The sequence below is a fragment of the Thalassophryne amazonica genome, chromosome 14 (genome assembly GCF_902500255.1).
Source record: "Thalassophryne amazonica chromosome 14, fThaAma1.1, whole genome shotgun sequence".
In the NCBI taxonomy this organism is placed as follows: Eukaryota; Metazoa; Chordata; class Actinopteri; order Batrachoidiformes; family Batrachoididae; genus Thalassophryne; species Thalassophryne amazonica.
Window position 1 is genome coordinate 21,749,162 of NC_047116.1, and position 12,982 is coordinate 21,762,143.

The 12,982-nt window shown below is 40.9% G+C and overlaps 1 protein-coding gene across 1 annotated transcript in view; it reads left to right on the forward strand.

Annotated features, from left to right (window-relative positions):
* The window catches only part of LOC117525346 (poliovirus receptor homolog), a 50,030-nt gene extending 37,399 nt beyond the window's left edge, over nt 1-12,631 (forward strand). Inside the window, exons 6-9 of the mRNA XM_034187182.1 lie at nt 8,127-8,232; nt 8,302-8,392; nt 12,405-12,430; nt 12,487-12,631. Of these exons, the coding sequence (XP_034043073.1) occupies nt 8,127-8,232; nt 8,302-8,392; nt 12,405-12,430; nt 12,487-12,631 (368 nt within the window). The remainder of the gene's footprint in view (nt 1-8,126; nt 8,233-8,301; nt 8,393-12,404; nt 12,431-12,486) is intronic.
* The last annotated feature ends 351 nt before the right edge of the window (nt 12,632-12,982 follow it).

Here is a 12,982-nt window from a genome sequence, read left to right on the forward strand (position 1 = left end):
CATGTATAAAGTCTTCCATGGATTTCCTAGTGAAACATGGGGTATGCTAAAATCTAGAAACTGTTGTATGCACAAAAAAATTCAGACGTATCAAATTGTGCATACACATGGATCCAAGCACATTCTTTTTGTACATCCCAATCAACGTAGATTTGAGCACACATGCAGACTTACCAAACTCCGCGCTGTCTATGCCCATATTTAAATATGTAAATGTATTTAAATAGGCCCTGTGACCTAGAGATTCCCCTCTCAGTCCAATCAGTCAATGTGAACAAAGGTAAGAAATGGAATTTTACAGAGTGTGAGCTACAGATGAAGTGGAGTAAATGAAATGGAGTAAATGAAGTAGCGATACAGGAATAAACAAGAAACGGGTGCAGCGCGCACACACTGAAACTGAAAAAAAGAGGTGCGCTGCAGCTAATAGTGTGTGACTTTCACAACATTAGCATGCATTTATTGACAAATACTGAACACAGGGAAACAATCGGGGGCTTGTTAAGACGTTCTGCAGCTCTAGTTTCACAATCAAGAAATAAAATAATAACAAAAAACATTTGAATGTGCACATGCCCAAATGTGCCCGCACTGGTTTTCATTTGGATGAATTACGCGAATAAACCCCACCCATCATACACTGTGCCAGACGGGGGTTTATGATTAAGGGGAAGGGAGACAGTTACATTATGCTTAGGGTTAGGAGAAGGTGTAGGATTAGAAATAGTAAAATTAAAAAAAAAAAAAGTGTCATGAAAATGACACTCATTTTGTGACGGGAGCATGAAAAAAAGCATGACACTGGGCTGTCCCAATTATGCTGTTAATCAGGGTGACTGAGTCATGCGTTGAACCAGACCACCGAGCCGTGATGCTGGATGCATTTGTGCATCACATGATTTGAACATTAATGGAATTAAAATGTTTCCTATTAACAAAAACAAATTCATTATCTGATGGTACCTTTTATAGCAATATGTGTGCAATCAAGAGCTCCAATTACATTAGGAAACCAACTCTCACTGCAAATTGCACTTTAATGTTAGCCTGTGCAACAGCATTGTATGGGAATATGATGTACCTGGATGACATTCAGATGATTGCATTCCACACAGCTGGCATGGCTTGGCCCAAGGTTGACTGGCACACTTCTCACCACTCGGTCAGCTTCCGCTGGAATGCCCCTGTTGCTAGGAAGCCCAGCGTGGTCAGCACCTGTGTGGGCATAAACAACCCCTGGCTCCTCGCCGTATTTCTGTCTAGGGCTGCCAGTTCTGTACACAACTCCAGTAACCGTGGCCTTGGCAAACTAAATTGGCTTATGAGCCAATTATCGTCATTTGCAAGTAAATCCTCGCGTTCCCTGATACACGCTCACGTCAGATTGCACGATTTGCAAGATCTTGTAGCAACACTAGCACAGCTATTGTTAATGCCATTTTCTTCATCACTTTGCGCATGCTTTTATATCCACCCACATAACTGCAAACATGTTAATTGTTCACCAGTGTGTCTCTGGTGTGTGCATCACTCTGATGACTTCTTGTTTTCACACTGTTAACAGTTTTCCAGCATCATATCTGTGTTGATAGTGGACCAATAGCTGTAGAAACGTATGTACGCCAGCCATGAACTTGGCTTGGTGCACTGCACATTTCTATGGTTATTTCACTTTTGATACATCTGAACGTGAGCATGGAGACGGACATACGCCACATTTTTGTGCATGCGTAAACTTTGTACATGAGGCCCCAGATATGGACTTTTTTCACGTACTCTGTTGTCGTTTTCAGACTGCCAGTAAAAAATCTGATTTCTGTTTACCCTATTTTCCAGAGTATAAATCATACATTTTTTCTGTATTATCAGTGCATTAATCTGGGATTTGTTTTGTGCGTTCTTGTACTATACTTGTATTATTGACTCTAATTATTAGTTTATTTTGGTTGTTGCTTTGATTTCTGGGAAAGTAGACTTGTGAGTTTATATTTTATTTTGTTATGTTTTAGTATTAAATAATCATTTCATTTAAAGGATTAGATTTTTACTTTACTAGGGGGTTAATCATGTAAGTTGGGTTGTGTAGAACTGGTTTCTGCACTGAGAACAAAAGAAGGGTCATATTACAACCCCTGGCAAAAATTATGGAATCACCGGCCTCGGAGGATGTTCATTCAGTTGTTTAATTTTGTAGAAAAAAAGATGATCACAGACATGACACAAAACTAAAGTCATTTCAAATGGCAACTTTCTGGCTTTAAAACACACTATAAGAAATCAAGAAAAAAAGATTGTGGCAGTCAGTAACAGTTACTTTTTTAGACCAAGCAGAGGAAAAAAATATGGACTCACTCAATTCTGAGGAATAAATTATGGAATCACCCTGTAAATTTTCATCCCCCAAACTAACACCTGCATCAAATCACATCTGCTTGTTAGTCTACATCTAAAAAGGAGTGATCACACCTTTTTGAGCTGTTGCACTAAGTGGACTGACATGAATCATGGCTCCAACACAAGAGATGTCAATTGAAACAAAGGAGAGGATTAACAAACTCTTAAAAGAGGGTAAATCATCACGCAATGTTGCAAAAGATGTTGGTTGTTCACAGTCAGCTGTGTCTAAACTCTGGACCAAATACAAACAACATGGGAAGGTTGTTAAAGGCAAACATACTGGTAGACCAAGGAAGACATCAAAGCGTCAAGACAGAAAACTTAATATGTCTCAAAAATCGAAAATGCACAACAAAACAAATGAGGAACGAATGGGAGGAAACTGGAGTCAACGTCTGTGACCGAACTGTAAGAAACCGCCTAAAGGAAATGGGATTTACATACAGAAAAGCTAAACGAAAGCCATCATTAACACCTAAACAGAAAAAAACAAGGTTACAATGGGCTAAGGAAAAGCAATTGTGGACTGTGGATGACTGGATGAAAGTCATATTCAGTGATGAATCTCGAATCTGCATTGGGCAAGGTGATGATGCTGGAACTTTTGTTTGGTGCCGTTCCAATGAGATTTATAAAGATGACTGCCTGAAGAGAACATGTAAATTTCCACAGTCATTGATGATATGGGGCTGCATGTCAGGTAAAGGCACTGGGGAGATGGCTGTCATTACATCATCAATAAATGCACAAGTTTACGTTGATATTTTGGACACTTTTCTGATGTTTGGGGATGATATCATTTTTCAAGATGATAATGCATCTTGCCATAGAGCAAAAACTGTGAAAACATTCCTTGCAAAAAGACACATAGGGTCAGTTTCATGACATAGGGTCAGTGTCAATGAGAAGATCTGATTTGATGCAGGTGTTAGTTTTGGGGATGGAAATTTACAGGGTGATTCCATAATTTATTCCTCAGAATTGAGTGAGTCCATATTTTTTTCCTATGCTTGGTCTAAAAAAGTAACTGTTACTACCACAATCTTTTTTGGTGATTTCTTATAGTGTTTCTTAAAGCCAGAAAGTTGCCATTTGAAATGACTTTAGTTTTGTGTCATGTCTGTGATCTGCTTTTTTTCTACAAAATTAAACAGAATGAACATCCTCCGAGGCCGGTGATTCCATAATTTTTGCCAGGGGTTGTACAAGAAGTCTCATTTTACCGCGGATCAGAGCAAGGGAGGGATCTCACTCTCTGCTCACGGGGACCAATTATGTTAGGAAGCTGCGAAATTAGATCCGTCCATCGTCACACCTGTATTATATTTTATAAAAAGTTTTCTGTGTCTTTGTTCTGGTTTCAGATCACATGTTCTCCTGCGAGTGATACATGTTCTGAAAGCCAGGCCTCTTAATCTCACCAACTCTAAATAAATTTTAAATTGAGGAATAGATTGAATCCAAACTCTGATTGGGATGAGGCACAAAAGATCAGGGAATAACAGTATTATTATTCGTAATGAATGCATGATTTTTTTTCATATATATATATATATATATATATATATATGTCACACTGGAGTATAAGCTGCAAGGCCTTCCAAATTTGAAAATAATAAACCGACTTACACTCCAGAAAATATAGTATATTTTGAATCTGATTCCATGTTACAAATCTGAACAGTCAGTGGTTGCATGAAATCCATTTTTTCCAAATCTTTTTCAATCCTCATTTGTAAGTAGTTTGAAATGCACAGGAAGCAGACCCAGTGTGAAAGGGGCTTTAGTTACAGTACAAATGCAGATACTGATGATTGAAACCGTTACCACATTGTTTAGGCGTGTCAGGGAGTGTACTGTAGACACAGTTAGAATTTAATGCAGATGCGGTCTTGAAGAATTTTTAACCACAAGCCTACTCAATCACATGCACTTGAACACATGGAATAACAGAGTGAGATATTTAATCCCATTCTGACTCATTAAACAGACCTTGAAGCCTTTGGTTTTTAGCTGCAACTCCACAGCATACATTCCCACTGAACATTTTATAACATATAAACTTACCATCTGCTTTTCCTTTCGTATAATCCAGAGTGTCTGAGCCTGTGAATTTAGTAAAAGTGCACAGGAAAAAGTAATTTTTACCCCAACAGCAGTCATGGGACTTTTTCTTAATTTGATTTCATCAGAATTGTTTTTGAATATCTGCACCATCATTCCCAGTCATAAACAATAGGTGTTAATTATTTAGTGTTGTCGGTATGACGTCAGATGTTCACAGATAATTTCTCATTAGCTGTGTCCCACGAGAGTGCCCACGACCCCACAACACTGTGTTGCCAGAGGCAGCTCATGGTTTCCAGCCCAAAAGCTGTTCAAAAACTGCCACAATTCACACAAAACTGCTCGAAATATTTGATGTTTTTGTTCTGTTTTTCATTTAAACTGTCCCAGTTGCTTAGAATAGTATGATAAAAAGCAATGTAGCTGAAGCTAAATAAATTCAGAAATGGCTAATGTGGTAACACACACAGTTTGTGCACTCTGGGTAGTCATGGCTTTTGGCACGTAGAGCGTTGAGCTGTAGGAGCCAACAACCGGTGCTGCAAATCTCATTTCAGAAAAGAGCGAGACGTCTGCAACAATGGCTGCTGCCAGTGTAGCATTTAGGGTGATTACTAGTGAGAAAAACCTCCCATATGCTAAAATGGAGATCATTTCAAAAATGTCGTTAGGTATACGTATGTGTCATGGAGGATTATCAACTTACTATTCAGAGGTAAACATTTCGCCATGATAAAGTGCCTTTGCTTATTTACCTTGTGCACAAATTAATCAAATTGTGGAAATGAATTATGTCACACAGACGTGGTAGCGTTTTGATGGCAAAATATTTTGTTTTTATTTTGTCTTCTCTCTCTGAGGCACAGATATGGAAACCTTCGCATGCACAACGTGGAGGTCACATCCTTGGCAGGCGTGCAGATGTTTTTTTTTTTCTTTTTCCTAATGTATTTTGGCCGGCTTTAATTTAGGGTTTCGTCTGTGGAAACATACATCTCACAGAACTTGTTTATGGGAGTCTGGTGCACTTTGGACATTTGATGATTGTGTGTTTACGTTTTTTCAATTCAATTTTCAGTTTAGTCAATTTGTAGAGCTCCAACTCACGACAGCGTCGCCCCAAGGTGCTTCATATAAAACACCCTAAAACAAATTAAAATGAATTACAAGATTAAAAAGTACAATTAATAACACAATTAAAAGGATAAGAGAAATAATTAATGTTGAAAGAAATAAAAAGCATAATAAGCGAGCACATGGCCTGGGCCAGAACGTAGGGTTTTTTTAAGTCAGCTAGGTAGGAAGGGGCCAGTCCCTGAACAATTTTATAGGCTAGTAGGAGAACCTTCAAATCTGATCTCACAGGGACTGGCAGTGAAGAGACGCCAGAATGGGTGTAATGTGGTCAAATTTTCTGCTTCGTGTCAAGTCTGGCAGCAGCATTCTGAACCAGTTGGAGACCCCTAATGCTGGACTGCAGTAACCCCAAAAATAGAAGAAACAAATGCATGGTCTCAGCATCAGCCTTAGACAGGATGGGACGAATCTTCACTATATTTCACAGATGGAAGAAAGCAGTCCTCGTGATGTCCCTGATGTGGCGGTCAAAAGACAGCGTAGGATCAAAAATTACCCCAAGGTCCCTCACTTTGTCCGTATGATGTATAACACACAAACCCAAGCTGAGCGCTAGCCGATCAAATTGATGCTAATGCCTCACTGGACCAAGAACCATCATTTCATTCTTATCAGAGTTTAAATTCTGATAAGAATGAAATGATGGTAAGAACATATGTAGGAAGTTACTCAACATCCAACTTCTCACTGATGCAAGGGAATCTTCTAAAGATTTTATTTGAGTGAGATTTTTTTTTCTATTGGCTGCTCTGTTTTGTCCGTGTGTGTATATGGGCACACACCTGTGCACCCTTCTACGTGTCTTTCTACAGCCCGTCTTCACTTCACTTTCACCGTTACTGCGTTGATGGTGGACATTCATGAATGTGCACCTAGCTGTGTCTCTTGCGGAGAGTGTGTGTGTTTTTTGTTTTTGTTTTTTTTGTTTTTTTTAACAGGCTGCGAGTGTTCATGACTGATTAACGTGCATGTGCACAAGTCTCTTTTCACAGTGATGAGCGGCAGCTGCTGTTACTGTAACTGCATCAAAATTAACACAATTATCACTTTAAAAGCGAGTCATCGTGACACAAAATCACACTTATTTAAATTTTGCAGTTAATCCTACATTAGCAGCAGTTTGTCTATATTCCATTCTGCATCATGTGCTGGGATGTTTGCTCAGAGTGACATAAACACTGAAACATTTGGAAAAACAAGTATTCAATAGTTGTCTGATTGGCGTATGCTTCGAGACGGGTCACACAAGTGCACAGAATCATCACATGAACTCTAAGTCTGAGTTGTTATGAATTCTGCGAGAAATGTCCTTTAAAGAATTTTACTTATAAATCCATAAATTACAAAACAGACGCATCATCTGAGTAACACAGGACAGGGGAGATTTACCACGGCCCTTACGCCGCATTTACACATAACGACGACAAGTCACGAATATCATGAAGTATAGATTCTTGGCCTCTGATCACGAATGTGATGATTTGAGGCAGAGGCATCAGGTGTCCTCAGGAACTGCTGCAACCTGTTACGATTAATGACACGTGTTGCTGGAGAATTATCAGGAACCATTACGCAAAGTCAAGAATAATGTTCCGCATTGTTGCACGCTGTTGCTTGTTATCGCGTGTAACAGCACATCGTTACATTCTGTCACATTGTGAATGAGGCGAATTGTCTTGACACACACCCCCATATCCATTCTACCGTCAGTTGCTGAACAATTCCGATCGCTCCAGTTTGCTCCTCAACATCCACAACAGAAGAACTATGACTGCATGCTTAGTTGGGCTCTGTGCCATGGAGTGGCGCAGGCAGGAGGAGACTGAGAGAGCCGGATGTGTGGCTCCACGCGGCTCTTGTCTCGCTCGTTTTCCCAAACATCAGGCACATGCAGCAGGTGGAACACCTGCAGAAGCGTGCTGAGGAGCATTGGAACGAAACTTTTAGCCGACTTGGTGTCACTGTCCTCCTTCAGCATACTGCAGCAATGAAACTGAATGCGGTGCAGCAGGGTTTAATTGTGCGCATGTCAGAGAAGAATGCTGTCACGTTCTGTTAAGGATCACCATTAATCAAGACTGATCTACACACTCGGTTGCAACCTCCACAACATGAGGCGAAATGAGGGTGGTGCGTGACATTTGTGGAAGATTTTTGACAGCCAAACACATGCTCCACGAAAATCACGAATATCACGCACCAACACGCATTATTAAGAAACTTATTCAGATGCGTTAAGTCACATTAAGAATGTCAGGAATGTGCCAAGAATGGCGCAAATATGACATTCATCATAACACGTATTACCTGTGTGTAAACGCAGTATTACTTGCTCGGGTGGAAATTCATGAGCAATGTTTGGACTCAGACAGTCGCCGCTTGCAGCTATAATAATTGTTTTTTTTTATTATTATTAAAACTATATAAGGATTGAATTTAGTCAGATGTGGCTAGTAATGTGGCAACTGGATATAAATGAGTAATTCATGTTAACCTTTTCTCTCCCCTGTCATGTCTCTCTGCAGGGCCATGCACTGTTTGTTGGGCTTTATTTACGGTATTTGCCCTGATTGCTGCTGCAGTTGCAGCTGCATTTGAGATACGGTTCTTTAGATGCAAACATTGTCCAAGGTATATTGTATTATATTTTGTATTATACATTTTTTTCCCCCTTGTTTTAATTGACGGTTTGTGATGCAGGTATTTTAACTACATACGTCCAGACCAGCCCCCGTCACATGCATCTCCACCCCTTCACGCGTGCGCAGGTGATGTTATGGAGTGTGATGAGGTAAAACTGATTTCTTAGCTTTGGGTGTGCAAAAGTGGGGGGGGGGGGAATAAAATTCTTAATGAATGACTATAAAAACAGTCTAGGGTCAGATGCTGTGTTAGATTTAATGTCTTTGAGAGGTGAAATTGCAGATTGCATTATCATCCTCTGACGGGTGGATATGCAGACCACTCATCTATGATGCATTAGACCAATAGTTGCAATTGCAGATGCAGGACACTCTGTATCTGTCATGGTGCGAGGTGGCATGGCACAAACAGGAGGTGGACACAAAATGCAGACTCGCAGGCTCAGGAATTGAAGTAATCAAAAATGCTTTTATCGAGAAATCAGGCAGAGGTTCAGTACACAGTTTGACAGTCAGCAATACAGAGATAACTGTCAATCGTGAGGCAGACGTGTGGTCCAAAAATGAGTAGAGCGACAACACACAGAGCGACTAAGTTCAAGGGCAGAGACAAAAGCGTATTCTGAAGAACCAAAGCAAGGTCAAAAACACGGCTTGGCACACAAGACCATGATGAATAGCTGGAACAAAGACACTAAAGTTCAATGAACTGGCAGAGAAAGACAAAACACAGAAGACTTAAATAACACAGGCGGTGATTAGGGAACTGAGACACAGGTGTGGAGGACATTCACAAAGGAGACGGGGTCAGACGAATCAAAGATGAGGGAAGACAGGAGACGAGAGTGAGTGACATTTACAGAGTCTAAAAAGGATAAGTAAACGTAACCCGACCTACAACCAACAGTGATAAAAATAAAATACCTGAAACAAATGAAAAAACTGAAAAGGGATCGATAAGAAAATTAAAGGCAGAGACTAAACTAGAACGGAACTCACCCGTGGCTAAAATATAACAGATAAAATCAACCAGTGACTAAAGCACAATAAACAGGTAATCAAAGCAGTGGGTTAAACAGAGGGGACATGGACACAGACAGGAGACAAAGCATAACATGAGTCCAGATCATGAGCAAATCATGACCGCGTCCCCCACCCCACAGTCTGAAGTGACAGAGCATAGACGAGGACAATAGTCATCAACTTTGTCCAGTTGACCAAAACGATATGATTTTGGACTCTGCTTCTTAAACTCCATAAGAAAGTGACATTTATATGTAAAAGTTGCAGACCCCCTGCAGATACCTGTGTGAAATTTAATGAGGCTTTATCATAACATTTTGATATTTCTGTTTTAGGAAATGACATCCATGGAACGAGAAGCAAAAAGAAGCACAGCAGTAACGTGAAAATCAGTCTGTCTCACCAGCTAACATGTCGTCTCATTTCTGAGCCGACATACTGGAAACTGCATTTTTTTTTTTTTCCAAGTCCCAGTATCCAGGGCAACTGCTGGAGGTAGGTGAGGATCATGTACCCCTGGGCCTGGAGCTGATATACCTCTAAAATCAAACATCCATGTGTAGAGTTTCCATACAAGTTGCTGAGCTGCAAGCTGCCACCAATTTCTGCTGTAGTCTCATGCTCACTGACCCTTTGACATACAAGCAGGTGTAGCTGAACAATTGGTGTTGTACCCTTCTGAGAAGAGGGTGGTGAGAATTTGGCAAAATGTTTTCAATTTCCACTTCCCACTTGTTCTGCTTAACGAGAGAACATTTTTGCATATGGTTTTATGTTACGATACGTACCTCAACTGGGACGTTTTTTGTATTTTGTTTGCCTGGTATTCTACTTGAAATGGTTACAACAATGTGTCGAAGTTCACACGTCCACAGTGACTGGAAATGCTGAAAAAAATGCATCACTTTATTTATTTTTGGTTTTACAAAATGACCTTTAAAAAAAATATGCAATTTCATACATGCACACAAATGAGGTCTTGAGTTTCTGCCACTTACTTTAGTCACTCGATGTTTCAGAGCTACCAACCACTGCCAGGCAGCTATGATATCAGATCAGTACTGGGTATCACCTGAAACCCTCAGTATTGTATTGGGTCATATTTAAATGGAACATTTTAAATTACAGGAGGAAAAAACTCCTAATCTGAGACTAAGATTGAGATTTATTTGATGTTTCCACTAAGGATGGTTACTTTGAAATTCCTCAATGTTGAAAACTGGGACTATAAGAGGGGCAGCTTCAGTAGTGTTCTTTACACTAGGGGCTGTCATTGTGCAACTTAAGGTTCACTTCTGTTTGTTTAAACAAATAATTCTAAGTTCTAAGGACAAGCAGTACACTGGACTGTTACAATGTGTTACGTTGTTCTCTGTTGTCATGACAAAAAATAAATGTTCTGTTTACCTTGAGAGACATGCTTAATATTGCTTCTGGAAAATAATTTGGTTAAGTTGTCGTGGGTGACAGGTTGATATGCATTGTTTGTAATTATTTGCTTGGATTAGGTTTTTTGCAATGATCACAAAGTGAACCGCTGAGTTAGATGAGTTGGTGGCGACAAGTCAAGTCTGGGAGAATGCACTGGTACTGTGCTTTGTCGCATCCATAAAACTACAAAACCACCTTTGGTCTTGGATGGCAAACACCCAAGCAGATAAGTGGTCCATCCCCACATCTTTCAAGTAACCATCTATCTTGACGCATGTCTTCCTCCATGGAATCCAATATCCAGCATCACTGTGGATACTGAAACCAGAATCCAGCAGCTTGCAGCCCTGAATTTTGTATGACTGATATAAAAATTACACTTACCCACAGATTTGTTTCCAGTGTGTCAGTTGACAATCAGTGGGTTAAGCTGTGACCAAAGAAGTCTCCCTCACTAAATCATCACTCACTGCAGAGAGACCGAAACAACAGACAGGACATAAGAACTTTCAGCTTTAAACCTTCTTGTTGGCACAGGGTGATATATGGCATCAGAAGGACTTGGTCCACCAAAGAATCTCATCCATCCTCTGGACACTGATCATTAGATCATCCCATCTGAAGTGTTACCACAGTGAAATTTGGTCCAACCTGAGTCTGCAGACACAGAGAACAACGCCACTGCAAACCAGAGCTTTCTTGACCTGTCAGGTCTTATTGTGATAATCTGTGGTGCATCTGGTCCATGTCTTGATGATTTTGTGACAGCATCGTGTTGATTCATGAGTGCAGTATGTCCCAATATATAATGGGAATGAAAATGGCCAAGAACCAGCATGGTTCTGTCAATATAATATGACAGCAGATATTTGCAGCATCTGTTGTACATAATCGTCCATATGTCAGAAAGATGAAAATACTCATTTTCTGCTGCTTAAGACCCCCTGACATTTGCACGACTTTGATCCGCGCACTCTGCTGTGCACGAGAGTAAATTTTGTAATGTTCAAAATCTCCATCACGCATTAATGACGTGAACTTCACGTGAACATTGCGCAAACAAGTCAAAAACACAGCGTGAGTGCGAGTAATGAACATGCAAATGTTTTACCAAGCCATTACAATGTAAACATGACAAATAATTACCTTTTTAGACAGCTCCAAATGCTTTCTCCACCTCGTTCAGTGCGCGTGCGAGAAAAGCTCCAGCTGGAACAGTCCACTGTGAGTCCGGAAGTGATTAGAGGTGTTTTCAACAGCCAACTCGAAGAGAAAATGATTATTCAGAAATAATTATTTTATGTATGCAGCGTCCAGCGCACAATGCATAGCAGCCAGTGGAACAAAGCACGGTGTCCAGCTGGGAACACAGCGAGTGGGATCGTCATTACGAAGTGCGTGCAAATTTGGCTAAGCTCTCTAATGCTTCCTCTGGGATCCTGAGGGGCTTCCACAACAGCTGGGAGATGCAATCCCAGCTTGTCTGGAGCCTCCTCCCACTTGGACATGCCTTTAACTCCTCCCTACAGAGATGGCCAGGGGCATCCTTTAGAAATGCTCAAACCACCTCAGCTGGCTCCAATAAATACAAAGGAGTAGAAGCTCTGATCAGAGACCATTCAGGCTTTTCACCTTGTCCCTGCATGAAAGCCCAGACACCCTACAGATGAACCTCATTTTCACCACTTGTCTTCAATCTTCTTTCAGTCACTACCAAAAGCTAATGACCATAGGTGAGGATAGGAGCGTAAACTGACTTGTAAACTGAAACCCTTGTCTTCTGGCTCAGGTCTTTCTTCACCAGAATGGTCCAATACAATCATCCACAGGAGCTCAGACGCAGCACTAGTCTGTCGTTCTCACACGCCATCTTACCCCCACTGGTGAACAGCACTCTGAGATACTTGGCAGTAACTCTCCTCCGAACCAGATAGGACAATCCACTCTATTCCAACAGAGGACCATGGTCTCAGATTTGGAGGTGCCCATCATCATCTCAGTTGCTTCACACTTGACCTCAACTTACCTTAACTGCACCTTGAAAACCAACTTTGCGTCCTGTACCTGAAAATCATGAAGAGGACTTTTGACAGGCGGCGGCCCTGGCAGAGTCTTAACACCCACCAGAAACGGGTCTGATGACGTGCAGAGAATGTGGACAGAGCTCCTGCTCCTACTGCTCATATAGAGACCAGATCACATCGAACTGGACCTGATACTTTATTTATACTCTTGCAGGCCCCCAACACACACACACACACACACACACACACGACACCTCGGGG